Here is a 16763-nt window from a genome sequence, read left to right as displayed (position 1 = left end):
GTCTAGCCAGAGCTGCCTGGATTTTCGTCATTTTTGCGAAGCTTGTCGAAATTAAGTTTTCCTTGCAATAACCGGACATCCCTAATTAGTGCTCAACTTGTGCTGAAACCCATCCTACACATCTCTCTAGTCTGGAAGCCGAGCACAAATTGGTTAACCACATTAACAAGAATAGACCGGCTATAAACCTAAGTGAGGTCTTTTTTCTTTCTCTCAATTTTCTCAATTCTGGAGCTATCAACTACCAAATAAGTGAGTTGTCAATAGGCTATATTTAGCTGTTGAATAGTAAACATCTCCACCAACTTTCTACCAATTTAGTATTCAACTACCAATTTGGTATTAAACTACCAGTTCGGTAGTCAACTACCAAATTATCGAATTATAAATAGGCAATCAGCCTAAATAATTTCATCAGTCGGTGTGCAGCTCTCAAACTGTTAACCTCTTTACCACCACTCTATGAGTATGGTAGTCAACTAATAAAAATTCAAGCTCTAAATAGGCAAGCAGGCAGAATAATTTCGTCAGTCAGTGCGAAGTTCTCGAATAGTAAACATCTCTGCCGAAAATTACGTTTGGTAGTCAATTATAATATTAGTAGTTAGCTCTTAGCTACCAACTGCCATATTTTCGGATTGCAATGCCAACTATGAGCGATAGGTTATCAGATAACAAATAATTATTGTTTGCCTGGTGTTGATTTGCTCATAGTAGCATTGCAATTTATCATCGTGGTAGCCAACTACCAAATTCTCGAGTTATATAGACAAGCAGGCAGAATAATTGCATCAGTCGGTGCGAAGCTCTCGAATAGTAAACTTCTCGATGGTAATTAATTCAGTTGTCAACTATCACCGTGGTAGTCAACTACCAACTACCAAATTTTCGAATTGCAATGCCAACTATGAGCCAATAATTATTTGCCTGGTGTTGATTTGCTCATTGCAATTTTGAATCAATTCTGTTAGCGTCTCATTTTTGATTTGTGACACAGACACATGGACGGACAGATGAAGTGTCCATAATAGGGTTTTTTTTCTAAAAGAAAAAAGACCTAAAAATTTAAATTTTCGTCATTTTTTCACTTTAGAGTGAAATCGCGAATTCTTCGAACAATTTGTATAGAGCTGTATAAGTTGTTTGAAAAATCGGCAGTTTTCAGGTGGAAATTTTTTCACCCTGATTATCTCGGGTAATAAGGGGTCGACATCGTTCAAATTTTAGAGGGTTTGTAGTGCTAGACTAAGCCGACCACACAAGACATCAAATGCATCGGACCACGAAAACGACAATTCTGAGAGAGGGTAGATATACCTCGTTGAACTCGTAATGAAGCAAGGATTCATGTGTACCATACTCTTAAATCCGGATGGCATGGCTGGCCGATTGTTCGAAGAATTCGCGATTTCACTCTTAAGTTTCAAAACAAAAGTTTACAGATATTCCAAAAAAGGAAAAAAATTTTAATTGGTTATAGCCAATGAATAACATAGATTCCGTGGAAAAATAATATTTACGAATAACCATGTGTTATCACAATTCAGACAGTGAAAGTAAACATATCAAAGAATATTTCTTCTGCGATAAGATTCTAGAGAGAAGTTTCAATTCGAAGCATACATTAGTTGTCCAACAATGAAATGTGCTTTTTAGTTTTAAGTCTTCCATCTCTAATTGTTCTAGGAAAATTAATTTTTACATTAATAACCATTTATCTAATGGAATTTCAGAAGACCAAGTTCAATTCTATCTGTGGCTGTCGATGCTGACGATGATCCAAGAGTTCATTGCTCAGAACATTTTCAGACATGGTATTATGGATAACGAATGTAAAGAATCTTTGTTTTTGTGCGGTGGATAAGTAAATACTATTTACTCTAATTGATGCAAGCCACAGTTCTATGTTTGTTTGTTGATTGAAATGTATGTAAAATGGAATTACGTACCTGTACTGCTTCCAAATGTCGTGTTTTGACTCGTTGGACGTTTGCACGACGAGCCAAATAAATAAAAGGCGAGTTTCGTAATCTTACGATACGAGTCAAAACAGACATTTGGAAGCAATTACGTAATGTGTCTTACATGCTGAAGCAAGATTTCACTTTACCGGTCCTATTATCTTATTCTGTTGTTCTGCAATAATTTATTACGGAACAAGGTCACAACTGAAGCGTATACACATTTTTTTCATGTGTCGGGGCCGAAAATGAGGGAGTTTTGAGATTTTTCTTTGGTTTTCGACCCTTTACATAAATGTTTTTTGAGTATCTATTTTGGACTATTGATTTTCGCATGTAGTCCTCACTTCGTTCGGGCTACAACTTGGGAAATTACCTAAAATCAATCGTTCGAAACAGATACACAAATAACTATTCTGGAACATGTTTGTTTAAATATTCACCTGTGTGAGTGTTTAAACTGATGGGTGTATTTAAACTGAGATCACGCCAAAATTCAATTTAGTCTTGAATATTGAACTTTTTGAGTCACAAGTAAAAATGAAGTGGTTTATTGGGATATTTGCTATTTTTTGTTCGCTTGCTCTTTCCAAATCAGAAGGTAAATTATTTTGATGGAAAGCGTTTAGAATTATATAGCAGTGCGCAGAATGAAAGTTTTTGGTGAAGGTGAAATAATATTTTTGATTAAAAATTGAGGAAAAAAAATGTAAAAAAATGATCTTTTTATCCTGTGGTAGAAATTAAAATTTTTAGTGCGTCCCGACACTCGGACTCGGTCCTCAGTGATTTTTCCGCATTTCGAGTAGATTTTATCCGATTTTGCTAGTTTTTGGACAGATAATTGAATATCGCATAGAATGTGCAAAAAGCATACACTACAACGTCACATAACATGAGACCAGTTCATTTTATATGGAATATACCAAATTGTAGATTTTTGTTTTATTTTAGAGGTACTTCGTACTGGCTTTCGTGATCGTGTCATTATCAATATTGCAATTTTTGGTTCATATTCGCATAACTTTGAAAATTTCATCGTTAGTACTGAGCTTAGTATTTTAATTTAAAATGTTACCTCAGTGCATCAAATATCATCACTGAATGATCTACCCATCCATGTTGAATCGTTCTTTAAATACAATTATCATTCAAAGGGAATTATTACATTATAATTACAGGCGGAGCAGGTGACATAAACTATCTTATCGAGCATGCTAGTGTTGCTGTAGACGTCTATAGCGGAATATTGGACCAAGAGCCATGGAAATTATTCAAGGAAGCACCACAAGAGTTCAGTAGCTATCCAACTGATCGTTCTCCAGTAAGCGCAAAACTTCTTGGGGAAATCCATACTCGTTTGTTGAACAGTCGGGACGCATACGACAGTTTGTCACAAAGTGCCAAAGAATGGTGTGGCTTTTCAAAAGGGCTCCTCATCGCATACAACAAATTATTCGATGGACTGACTGCAGCAAAATCAGAAACACAAAAAACTCTTTTACTTCGTGTGATTGATGATGAAATAAGTAAAATGAACGAATGGCAAACATCCCTCACAGATATGGCCACAAATTTCCATGAAGCAGCTGATAAATTAACAACGCTAAACAATCGAGCTCTGCCGGATTCCAGCAAAACATTTTATGGAACATTGAACAGCAAAGTTAATCAAGCTTATAGAGACGCGAGCGAAACACAGATCAAATTACAAGGCGAGAAGCAAGTGCTTGAAAATTTGAGAGGTCAATTGGCGGAATCAAGGGCAAACGAATCTATTAGTGCCGAAAGCCGCCAAATCATTACCAATTCTGTTCAAAATCTTATTGCTAAATGTAATGAATACAGTCAAAAGCATTAATTCTTTCATTTTGCTCGTTATTCTAAAAGTTTATAAATAAAATTAATTGGGTTATTTGGTACGATGTCCAGTTTAATTTCCATACACGCCCGACCATTTCAGTATCTATGATACAAGCACGTCATACACACCGTATTCAATCACTACATACATTGACAAATCTGGCTCTACAAATATTGAAATGGATACTGTGGACGGTGGCTAGAGCATAACTCCGGCAAGATGAAGATTGTGTGTTCGTGTCCCACCTGTGCATCAATTTTTCATTTCAAATTACATGTCCACAAGCACACTACATACATACCATAACAATTACTCATATGATCCTTAAACGGACCGTTGCCAAAGCGTAACGTTAAAAGGCAAAATACGTTTTGAAAAGTCTCGTTTTTTTAGCATTACAAAAGCTGCAATTGCTGATCTATAAACGAGCGTTTGCTGCGACTGAGCCCCGTACAAACCCGTATATCTATTGCGTACGTGACCCTAGTGCGTCTGTCACCCTACTTTGACCGTAAGCCTATTGCGCCGGTTAATGTAGTTAAAGTAAAATTATTATGTACTGTGTGCATCTTACAAATTGCGCATAGCGCAATTACGAAGCCCCGTACGACGTTCCTTTCAAATGTCCGAGGACCCAAATTTAAAAAATTTTTCAACTACATTCTATTCGGCCTTTGATTACCTTCCAAATGAAACAAAAATTACGAAAAACGGATGAAATTTGCTCGAGTTATATGTAAAATACACATAGGGCCCTAGTAGTGGCCTTAGTCCAAGGACCCAAATTTATTTTTTTTCAACTACATTCTATTCGGCCTTTGATTACCTTCCAAATGAAACAAAAATTACGAAAAACGGATGAAATTTACTCGAGTTATATGTGAAATACACATAGGGCCCTAGTAGTGGTCTTAGTCCAAGGACCCAAATTTTTTTTTTTTTTTCAACAACATTCTATTCGGCCTTTGATTACCTTCCAAATGAAACAAAAATTACGAAAAACGGATGAAATTTACTCGAGTTATATGTGAAATACACATAGGGCCCTAGTAGTGGCCTTAGTCCAAGGACCCAAATTTAATTTTTTTTCAACAACATTCTATTCGGCCTTTGATTACCTCCCAAATGAAACAAAAATTACGAAAAACGGATGAAATTTGCTCGAGTTATATGTAAAATACACATAGGGCCCTAGTAGTAGCCTTAGGCCAAGGATCCAAATTTAATTTTTTTTCAACAACATACTATTCGGCATTCGATTACCTTCCAAATCAAACAAAAATTACCAAAAACGGATGAAATTTACTCGAGTTATATGTGAAATACACATAGGGCCCTAGTAGTGGCCTTAGTCCAAGGACCCAAATTTAATTTTTTTCAACTACATTCTATTCGGCCTTTGATTACCTTCCAAATGAAACAAAAATTACGAAAAACGGATGAAATTTGCTCGAGTTATATGTAAAATACACATAGGGCCCTAGTAGTGGTCTTAGTCCAAGGACCCAAATTTATTTTTTTTTTCAACAACATTCTATTCGGCCTTTGATTACCTTCCAAATGAAACAAAAATTACGAAAAACGGATGAAATTTACTCGAGTTATATGTGAAATACACATAGGGCCCTAGTAGTGGCCTTAGTCCAAGGACCCAAATTTAACTTTTTTTCAACCACATTCTATTCGGCCTTTGATTACCTTCCAAATGAAACAAAAATTACGAAAAACGGATGAAATTTGCTCGAGTTATATGTAAAATACACATAGGGCCCTAGTAGTGGCCTTAGTCCAAGGACCCAAATTTAATTTTTTTTCAACAACATTCTATTCGGCCTTTGATTACCTCCCAAATGAAACAAAAATTACGAAAAACGGATGAAATTTGCTCGAGTTATATGTAAAATACACATAGGGCCCTAGTAGTAGCCTTAGGCCAAGGATCCAAATTTAATTTTTTTTCAACAACATACTATTCGGCATTCGATTACCTTCCAAATCAAACAAAAATTACCAAAAACGGATGAAATTTACTCGAGTTATATGTGAAATACACATAGGGCCCTAGTAGTGGCCTTAGTCCAAGGACCCAAATTTAATTTTTTTTCAACAACATTCTATTCGGCATTCGATTACCTTCCAAATCAAACAAAAATTACCAAAAACGGATGAAATTTACTCGAGTTCTACGTAAAATACACATAGGGCCCTAGTAGCATTTCACTTCTAAGGCCCTAACTCACGGTCCACTCACCCGATTTTAAAAAACTTTTTTTTCCTGGATTAGTATTGACAATACCTATCATTTGCCGTGTCATTTACATTTCCATCGTTTATTTTGCCATAAATATCACCAAAAGACCTTAAATCACTTAGGTGGCCCTAACTCACGAAGGACCGACCCGAATATGCCCATCTTCGAACTTAGCCTCACTAATTCGACTATCTTTCAGGGAAAAAAAAAAATTTGAAATCGGATTTGATTTACTCAAGATATCGACGTGACAGACGGACAGACGGACAGACGGACAGACAAAATTTTTATTGCAGATTCGTCATCTATGACAATAGGCAAACACTTTGCCCTTACCGCCTGCTTCGAATTCCATCAATTACACACGGCACCGTAATCCTATAAGCCCCTTCGTACTTCGTACGGGGCTAAAAAGCAGCCAAGATGCGTTTCCGTTTTATATCGACACAAAAAGACGAATATCAAGAAACGTTTTGTCTGACAATGAAGAAATCAAGATAATGTCGCGTCTCATTCAGTGTGCCGACTGGGGATGCCCTGTTGATTTTGATTCTTTGGATTTGTGTATGATTGTGAAGTCATACTTGGAACTGTCTGGTAGAAAAGAAAGTCGATACAAGGACAACATGCTTGGGAGAAAATGAGCGTACAGCTACTTGAAACGACACAAGCATGAAATTTCCTAAAGTATGTCCCAAAACACCAAAAGAGCTCGAGTCGAAATTCAAATGCGTTGCCAAATACTACAACATAACCGTACTGTATAGCATAAGTTAGCGATTTAAAAACGGATTGATTGGCTGTATCACAGGGACTAAAGTAAGTATTTTTTTCGGTGTAGCCGCATCTTGTCAGGGGCCCATGTTTTTGTTCTGAAAGGGCCAAATCTAAGTTGTAAAACGTGTAAAGCAAAACTTGAAATAATTCATCTTGGGCGAATAAAGGAGTGGTTACAGACTTTATTTTAATTATGTTCCTTAACTCAATGCGAAGTCATTTTAGGATTCATTTCAAATTTGTAAGATTCTATCAAGTTTCAGAAATTTTCTTGAAAATGGTGTGGTTTCCTCAACAATTGCCATTTGTGACGCAAATTTTGTTAGTTTATTGGTTAAATTTCTTGAGTTCAGTCGAAGAATTAATTGCATGGTGATTGGAGCCATAGGGGGAAGTCAAATGCTGTAAATATGCTCCTCAGTTAGAAAAACTGATTCACCATAAGATACAGTGAAATTTTCCGTGGTGGCAAATATCGATGGCAGAGTTGCCACTTTGAGGGGCACTGACGCCAATTGCCTACACACTTGTTCCTTACTTTAGTCCCTGCTGTATCAGGTATTTTAATTTCGCAAAATTATTGCTTGTAAGTTATTGTTTTGGCTTGTGTGATGACTTTCACTGCTTATAAATGTACGTAATTCCCACAGGTGTAAAGGAATGCAAAACCTCTGAAGATGAAAACACCTGAAAAATTGGGACTAAGAGTTATCTCTTCTAAAAAATATTCTCGGGCGTTCCTTACTCACACAAACAAAATCAATACTGTCTGTCTTACACCGCCTCTTTTGTGCCTCAGAACGGACTTGGAAGGAACGTTCCGCAGTTACAACACCAATATAGGCCACAAAAAAAAAGTTTTTTTTTATTCGTTTCAGAGTCACAAATCATCATAAACACAGGAAAGATAATTGCTCAGCTCAGTCACGTGAATAACAGTGAATTCATCTGCCAAGTAAAAACTTCACATTTCACAAATCCTTGAAAATGTACACTAAAATATTCCGGCCAATTCCAGTCTTAGGTGCTTTTGAGTGCCATTACGTTTAGTGCATATAAAATGAAAATATAAACGAACGAACGAATTGGTGAATATTTAATAGAAAATGTTTAAATTACGACGATTTATTTCTATTTTCGGCGTAACGTTTGCCACTTAAGCATTTATTGTTTGAGTAATACAACAACAACGAAAAAAGGTTTTCTCCGCTTGAAAAGCCTAACATTTTCGACTCAATAAAACAGACAATTTCCTTCTCTTCTTTACAACAAAAAAACTTAATAAAGGTAAACAATCTGATTAACTTGACCTCCATACATTTTGTGAATTGATACTTTACATATTAGATTTGCCTAAAATTGCATAAAAGAAGAAAAGAAGAAAATCAAAAGTTAAAGAAAAAAAAACTAAATTTTCCCTTGAGACTTACCATATATATACAGCCAGGTTGCCGTCGTTAAACAGTAACTTCTTTTCGTTTCGCTTCATTCTTTCTTCCACCAACCAACCGTGTATTCCAATTGTTTCATATAGTTTTTACCGTATATGTAGATACACATGACCATATTATACACATCTTCACATAAATTTGGATAGGAGCAAAACGATTTGCTGCAACTAACATCCGATCTATTTTTCATGCACATGAAACCATCCATTGGGAATAAATATTTGGTTACCCTTTTTTGTGTATATGAAATAGATATAAATGAGATATCACTCGAGTGCATGATCCCTATAGCATATGAAATTATCAACTTGCTCACATAATGCATTTTAAATTCACATGCAGTAGGGCTGGGGAATTATAAGCGCACAACAATCAAATGTAAATGTTATAAACATACACCGAAAGTTGATATATACACTTTACCCCCAATCCAGTGAGCGAACAACAACGCAGAAATAGAATTTAATTAACTTTTTCCCAAAGGAACGCGCCAAAAAGCATGCATAAATGATTTGGAAGCATTTTGCTGGGAAATAAAGTAATTGTAATTTTTCACTTCACCGTTTTATATGGAAGTCACTTAGAATCCACGGATATCAAATTTAATTTTTTGAAATAAAAAAAAATCAATGCAAGTTAATAGGGTGTGTGTACTCGGCGAGTCAAGTGCTGCGAAAACATTTTGATAGAACAGGAGATTTACAGTTGAACCACAGGTTGAGGGCTACTGCTTTTTGTTGATTCGTTTATTGAGCAAAGAAGGAATTCAAGATAAAATCTTTGTTAGCTGAGACTAACCAATTTTGTTACATTGATACCAATTTTGGTACACCTTATTTGACGGCAGTGGACGTTTCTGGGCTGGATAGATCATTCCCAGTTGTATTTCTCCATCAATTCGTTTAAAATTGCAATGTTTATAAATCGAATCAATAGTCGAAAATTTTGACTCTTTCACTTAAAAAGATTAAGTTTTTCACACGCGTAACTGAAAAAACAACGTTAGAGTAGTTTTTTGGGGCCTAATTTTAAGAAAACATTTTGCCCTATTTCCTAAAATGTTTTGCATTTTCCCAAACTTCTTTGGACTTCTTCCAATATTTTTTGGGAAAATTATTGCGCATTTCCTCTAAGTTTGGAACGCGGTGCAATAATATTAGCGTAATTTTATTCAAATCGAGCTCAATTACAATAAGGAAAATACGGGAAATTGTTTACTCAAAAATAGTCCCTGTTGATGTTTGGAACAGATCAATTTCCTGGTTTAGAAAATAAATTCAGAGTGATTTTTTTGAAAGTGGACCAGGCTCCGTCGGAGCTATTTTTTCGCGGCGGTTTGTTCATATGCCCAGATAGCCCTTGGTCCCAATTGTCCAAAACCGCAGTCGTTTAATTTTCATGTTTGCGTCTTGGCTGGTGGTGAAGGTGCAAAAGTCGAAAAAGGGTGTTTTTTATACGTGATTTACTGCCGCTGCAGACGATGGACACACATGTGTGGCGGCTCGTTGGATAGGTACTGTCCAGGAGACCCGGGGCAAAGACAGATATCAAATGTGTACTCAAGCTCTATTCAAAAATAACAAAAAGTATGTATCAGTCAAAGGCCGGAAATTTTGATGAGCTTTATTAGGTGATATTTTGTACCTGGTGACTGTTGTTGTACAGATCAGTGGTTGCCCTGATAGAGGCTTAACCCAGCTCTACAATTATACCTCAATTGCCATGGAAGTGAAAGGTTTCAGGATACTTTTTTGGGTATAAAGCCAATGTCTTCCTACACTCGAAAGCAAAATGTTGATTTTAGAAAAATACACGAATTATGCTGTTTTTGATGTCTGCATCCAATGATCTAACCATAAACATTCTTTAGGTGCGAGATATCACCTTTTGAAGTTCATCAAAATTTACGGCCTTTGACTGACACAATATTTTTGTTATTTTCGAACAATGGCACAGAACATGTAAGATATCTATGCTTGCCCCGGTTCTCCTGGACAGTAACTATCTAACGAGCCGCCACACTTGTGTGTCCATTGTCTGTAGCGGCAGTAAATCACGTATAAAAACACCCTTTTTTCGACTTTTGCACCTTCACCACCAGCCAAGACGCAAACATGAAAATTAAACGACTGCGGTTTTGGACTATTGGGACCAAGGGTTATCTGGGCATATGAACAAACCGTCGCAAAAAAATAGCTCCGACGGAGCCTGGTCCACTTTCAAAAAAATCCCTCTTCAGCCATTTGTGTAGGCAGCTGTTAGTCGATATCAGTGGCTTTCCATTACATAAATTGTTTTCCTACGTTAAGACTATCTGTGAGGCTTGAACTGTCACAAGTTAACAGCTTCCAGTTTGCAGAGACGATTGGATAAATTCAAAAGACCTGAGCGTTCTACTAGCATAAATAGTTATTTTATAGTAATGATACATCGACGAGGAAGTGAACCTCTGTTCCGACTAAGCATTTACTCAATTAAGGCATTGTCCAATCGTCTTCCGATTGCTGGTCAGATCGGGTCAACTGCTTTTATTTCGTATCTGATTCGATTTTTATGATCTCATGCATATACGCAGAGCAATAAAATGTCCATGGACATCGTCAAATTACAATCTTCAATCAAAGGCAAATAATAAACAAAACATCGGACATCAACTGGATATTTGTTGGACAAAATAAAACTATTTCCGTGTCCTGGGTGAATGTGAAACTCGACTCCAATATGTTAAAAAGACAAAAAAAAACCTGTGTCACGCCAACGATACTAACTGACTTATCTACATCAAAAACAGATTAAATTACTCAAACATGTTCAATATAAATGACACTGCAAACAATAACCATGAAAAATCTTCCCTCATTCTCATAAATTAATTATGACCCTTCTCGAAAAATGTTTTATTTTTATAGTCGCTCACCTATTACAATACATAATGCTAGGAATTGGTGGAAAAACAGTGTCTGCAGCATTAAAGTGAGGCGGTGTGTATACTATATACAGCTATCGGTCTTATGTATAAATATAATCGCCGCATACACAATTTGAATTCATAACAAGATAATCGGTCCGCTGGGATATAAATTGTATTTTGAAACGAAATAATAATTATGTTATAATGCAATTATGTTTCGATCGAATATATAAACTAAACATGGGCACACAACTTATGTTCGATTGTAATTGTAATTGAATTCTATTTTTTTCCTTGTTCAGTGTGTAAACTGTGCCTGGACTATTTCATTTATATTGATTGTTTTCGACTTATGCCGCGTCGTCACAGTTAGTATTATTACGCGTATTACAGATCAAGTTAATTTGACGAGTTTATCTGATGCAAATTACTGCAACACTGTAAGTTTGCTTGAAGGAGTCAGTTAGGTGGATTGCATGGGACGAGAGTTTGTAGAGGGACAATCGTAACGTTATAAAATCATTAAATCTGTTACTTGTGAGACTAAAGACCTATAAGTAAACGAATATTGGATATTCTTGCATAGTTCTTGACTTGTAAATAACTTCACGTGATTGACCGACGAGATGTCGCTTGGCATCGTTGACAACGAATTCCACGCACGCAGATCTTTCCGTGATGAACAATACTATATAATTAACAATCTGTAATTACACGTGATTGACAAGAAAGCTCACGATGAGTTGTCGCTTGGTGTGGTTGCGATTTTAAGAATTTATTGTGATAGACAAGAAAGTTCACGAAGAAGTGTTAATTTAACGTGAGTTAGCACAGGTTGCTTTTTTTGTGGACAACTCGTTTACTCAGACAGAGCACTGAAGCTAACCTTTCTTTGCAATTTAAAAGATGGCACGCGAACACATAAGGCATAATAAGTAAACGATTTTCCAATAAAAACTAAACGAACGATATCTTTAAACAAAAGAAGTAACAGATTAATAGTAATGCGAGGATACGCCTCCCATTTATGGAACAAAGTATTAAGGTACTACAACTGTTCTGCATAAATACATCGTATATGTTTATAGTTCCCTAGATCTCTAATATGAGTGGGGGTAAAATTCCGATAAGGTAAAATTTGCAACATCATCAACAATGAAAATGGAAGGAAATATAAATTTTCTTTTAGCTATTCGTGATTTTTTTTTATATTGAGCACCTACGGTATTTGAAGACCACAGATGATGGAAATTCATTAACCGTCAATAGGAGTTCGGAACATGAAATCTCTTAGTTGGATAGTAAGACGGAGGGGCGAATAAACTCTCTGTCAACCAAGAAAGCAATTTACTCTGTGTACCCTCGGTAAATGAGTCATTACTTTGCATTGGATGCGGTGAATGCGAGGGGTAACCGACTCGGGAAATTGACTATACACCCTCAAAGGAATTGCCGGAGTATCCGGTAAATAATTGGAATTGATGGAACTGACCGGAATTGATCTGAATTGGCAGGAATTGATCGGAATTGACTGGAAATATGTGGAATTGAAAGTAAATGAGAGTAAATGCTGATAAGTGTGATTATCGGAAAGAAGGACCAGCGAATGCAAAACCACATTATTTCCTTTTTGTTTTAATTTTGAAAGCTCTCGCACAATAAATAACAGTGTACAGTGTTGATCAGTTCCATTTTAGAACAGGTCCAACGTCCTTTTATGTTCAAAATATGCACACTGAAGGATTCTTCTTCAGAGGATTCTTGTGAGTCAGATACGGAAGAGTTTGAGCCGCAACAAACAAGTGAATATTCGTCGGGGGAATGTTAGGCTGGGGCATTGCCGATGCGAAATGCTCCAGTTTCAAACCAAATTTACAAAAAAAAAATGCATCACCGACAATATCATCTATTCCATCAACTTTTCAAAAGCCTAATGCTCAAAACAAACGAGACATTGAAAACGTGTTTTGGTCCTATTTTTCATGACGAAATTTTCGAAACTGTCAAATGAAGTATCTTTCATTTTCATATTGCAACCGGCTTATATAGACTTTTCTCACACACAATTGTATCCTCCGCGCAAAAGTCCATGCTTCATACAAAAAAAAACAATTCGTTCCTCCGCGCAAAAAACACACACAAAAAAGTAACATTCTCCGCACAAAAGTCCATGCTTCATACACAAAATGTTGCAAAAGCCCATCGTCCATAAATTTCCATCGACCATAATATATACACGTAAGAACACAACGCACAATAATTGCGTGTTCTTCCGTGTATATATTATGGTCGATGGAAATTTCAAGAGAAATGTAACATTTTATGGACGATGGGCTTTTGCAACATTTTGTGTATGAAGCATGGACTTTTGTGCGGAGAATGTTACTTTTTTGTGTGTATGAAGCTTGAAGCATGGACTTTTGTGCGGAGGAACGTTTTGTGTATTAAGTCGATGGACTTTTGCGCGGAGGAGTGAATTGTTTTTTTTTTGCGTATGAAGCATAGACTTTTGTGCGGAGGAACGTTTTGTGTATAAAGTCGATGGACTTTTGCGCGGAGGAACGAATTGTTTTTTGTGTGTATGAAGCATGGACTTTTGTGCGGAGTAAGCGTTTTGTGTATAAAGTCGATGGACTTTTGCGCGGAGGAACGTTTTGTGTATAAAGTCGATGGACTTTTGTGCGGAGGAGCGATTAAAGAAATAAAAGGAATTAAGAGCAATTAAAAGGAATTGACAGGAAGTACCTTTAGAAATTGAAAGGAAATTGAAAGGGTATCGAAAGGGAATTGAAAGGGAATTGAAAGGAATTGAACGGAATTGAAAGGAATTGAAAGGAAATAGAGCGAATCCGGCAATTAGACGAGTTGGTCCGGTAATTGAGGTAATTAAACGGAATTGAAACGAATTAGAAATTGATTTGCCACCATTTTGGCCAGTCGGTTACCCCTCGGGTGAATGGCATTCATTACATGAGGAATCAATTTGTGATACAAGCCGAACTTGTTTTAAACAACACGGTTTGGAGACTGTTATTTTGACGTGTAGAGTTTGCATATCTGAGCCGAAGGCGAAAATATTTGACGAGCTCGAACTCGTCCTAGTCGTCAATTAGATAGGCAGTGACTGTTTGAGAGAAATGTATTTAGTCTGGGCCTTCCGAAGAGAACTTAATTATCCATATGATGCAAGTAGGAATTTTGCACCAGATGATGGTGCTCAAGACAATAATTTTTTTTTGCAACTGTCTTTAGTGTAGAACGTGCAATTAAAATTCATTTAATAAACAAACATATAATTACACCAAACATCTCTGCTATGAAATTTAATTGCATATCAACTAACAAAATGCCAGATCTCAAGTTCAATCGAAATTTTCATTCAGTCATCGTTAATATAATATAAAACGGGCAACTGTTCCGGGATGTTCTATCATTACGAAATAACACCGACATAGCGATGGAGTTAAAACTGCTGGCGTTAGCTTATTGTTGCGTTGGATTTGTTACGAGTCAGGTCGCTCCTCGACGCGACGATACGGTAAGCCAATCGATTTGGGTATGGGAAACGAATCAATCGAATCAATAATTTTCTCGTAGTGGCCACCGCAAGAACTAATCAAATTCTTTAAGCCAATACATGAAAAATGTGTTAAAGAAATTGGTGTTTCCAAAGGTAATGTTTCCTCTAATTTCATTGCCTCTACCGATTCTCATAGATTCCTTTGTGTTTTATTGATCTGCAGAGGCCATAAACACGTTTAGTGATGGTGAAATCCATGAAGATGAAAAATTGAAATGCTACATGAACTGTGTGTTCCATGAGGCCCATGTCGTTGATGATGATGGTGAACTACATTTAGAGAAATTGGTTGAAGGCATTGAGTTGTTCGGAGAGGAAATTGAGAAAATATTTCTGAATATGGGAAAGAGGTGCATGAAGACGCAAGGGGCTACACAATGCGAAAGAGCGTTTTGGTATCACAAATGTTGGAAGACTGCCGATCCAAAGGTTCGAGTACACAACATTACACTGACTGAGATCGCAATTTCTGAAATTTTGCTTACATTTTCAGCATTACTTTCTCATTTGAAAACAATGGAACGCTTGCCATAGATTTATTCGATTAACGAGTCCCTTGAGCTGGGAATTAACGTTTCATATTTTCGAGATGAAATAAAATAAAATGATGACCCAAACAGGACGTAAGGTGGATTCCATAAAAACAAAATTGAAGTCTCTATGGCTGTTAATCCATGAAGCAAGCCATGAAGTTGTTCTGTTAAGGAATGCAATTAATCAAGAATAAGAATAGACCGGCTATAAGCCTAGTGAGGTCTTTTTTCTTTCTATCAATTTTTCAATTCTAGAGCTACCAACTACCAATTACGTGAGATATAAATAGACAAGCAGGAAGAATGTTCTTCATTCGATATCCAGCTGTTGAACGGTAAACTTCTCCACCAACGTTCTATCAACTTCGTAGTCAACTACCAATTTAGAATTCAACTATCAGTATGGTAGTCAACTACCAAATTATCGAATTATAAATCGCTCTCAAACAGTTAACATCTCTACCATCTCTCTATCGGCATGGTAGTCAACTACCAAAACTTCAAGCTATAAATAGGCAAGCAGGCAGAATATTTTCGTCAGTTGGTGCGCAGCTCTCGAATAGTAAATATCTCTGCCGAAAATTACGTTTGGTAGTCAATTATAATATTGGTAGTCAGCTACCAACTACAAAATTTTCGAATTACATTGTTATCTGTGAGCGATCGGTTATCAGATAACAATAGTATTTTTCATGTGTCGGTGCCGAAAATGAGGGAGTTTCGAGGTTTTTCTCGGGTTTTCGACCCCTTACATGAATTTTTTTTTTGAGTATCTGTTTCGGATGATTGATTTTAGGCACTTTCGCATGTAGCCCTCACTTCGTTCGGGCCACAACAAGCGAATTTGCGTAAAAACAAAAAACAGATAATTATTATTTGCCTGGTGTTGATTTGCTCATAGCAGCATTGCAATTTTGAATCAAGGCTGCTATCGCCTAATTTTTGATTTGTGACACAGACACATGGACGGACAGACGGACAGATAAAGTGTCCACAATAGTGTTTTTTTCTAAAAGAAAAAAGACCTAAAAATTCAGAAAATTTAGTTATTCTTTAAAACCCAGGGAAGTAGCACCACTACCCACTTTTGATGATTACATGCCGGCTTTCCATGCAAACAAGTTCACGTTTATTGATGATAATCGTTACCGTGACGTTGTGGTAAATACTGTTTACGAGGAAAAAACAACCATGGAAAATCCTGTCCCACCAGTCGACTATTATTCGCCCATTATTTTTCCTTTATTCGACCGAAACCTGTCCCACCATTCGCCATGGTTATTTCCCCCTCGACTTTTTGTATGTAAAATCAACAGGAGAGGTGTGTCATCGACGAATCTCTTAAAATACAAGATCTACCTAGTAAATGGACAAAATGCATGTGCTTTGAGAAAACTGTACCGGTGCCCCAAATTTGCATCAAAGGTACACTTGA

The 16763-nt window shown here is 36.6% G+C and overlaps 2 protein-coding genes across 2 annotated transcripts; both read left to right on the top strand.

Moving 5' to 3' along the window:
• Positions 1-2405: 2405 nt before the first annotated feature.
• On the top strand, positions 2406-3880 carry LOC119069104 (hemolysin E, chromosomal-like). The gene is made up of 2 exons (XM_037172996.1): positions 2406-2562; positions 3143-3880. Exons 1-2 carry the CDS (start codon positions 2502-2504, stop codon positions 3820-3822), a joined length of 741 nt encoding a protein of 246 aa, XP_037028891.1. The 5' UTR covers positions 2406-2501; the 3' UTR covers positions 3823-3880.
• Positions 3881-14590: 10710 nt separating this feature from the next.
• LOC119069107 (general odorant-binding protein 83a-like) lies at positions 14591-15428 on the top strand. Its single transcript, XM_037172998.1, has 4 exons — positions 14591-14753; positions 14813-14888; positions 14959-15224; positions 15289-15428. The coding sequence occupies exons 1-4, from the start codon at positions 14673-14675 to the stop codon at positions 15304-15306; spliced, it is 441 nt and encodes a 146-aa protein (XP_037028893.1). The 5' UTR covers positions 14591-14672; the 3' UTR covers positions 15307-15428.
• The last annotated feature ends 1335 nt before the right edge of the window (positions 15429-16763 follow it).

Source organism: Bradysia coprophila, assembly GCF_014529535.1.
Source record: "Bradysia coprophila strain Holo2 chromosome X unlocalized genomic scaffold, BU_Bcop_v1 contig_26, whole genome shotgun sequence".
NCBI lineage: Eukaryota > Metazoa > Arthropoda > Insecta > Diptera > Sciaridae > Bradysia > Bradysia coprophila.
The sequence above is the reverse complement of the archived record's forward strand: the minus strand, read 5'-3'. Positions and strand labels throughout refer to the sequence as shown.

What these genes read in the sequence shown, in the direction of transcription:
- LOC119069104 (XM_037172996.1), top strand. Translation starts at nt 2,502, where the DNA reads ATGAAGTGGTTTATTGGGATATTTGCTATTTTTTGTTCGCTTGCTCTT. An exon ending in TGCTCTTTCCAAATCAGAAG is followed by an intron (nt 2,563 to 3,142) that starts GTAAATTATTTT and finishes TTATAATTACAG; the next exon opens with GCGGAGCAGGTGACATAAAC.
- LOC119069107 (XM_037172998.1), top strand. Translation starts at nt 14,673, where the DNA reads ATGGAGTTAAAACTGCTGGCGTTAGCTTATTGTTGCGTTGGATTTGTT. An exon ending in CTCCTCGACGCGACGATACG is followed by an intron (nt 14,754 to 14,812) that starts GTAAGCCAATCG and finishes ATTTTCTCGTAG; the next exon opens with TGGCCACCGCAAGAACTAAT. An exon ending in AGAAATTGGTGTTTCCAAAG is followed by an intron (nt 14,889 to 14,958) that starts GTAATGTTTCCT and finishes ATTGATCTGCAG; the next exon opens with AGGCCATAAACACGTTTAGT.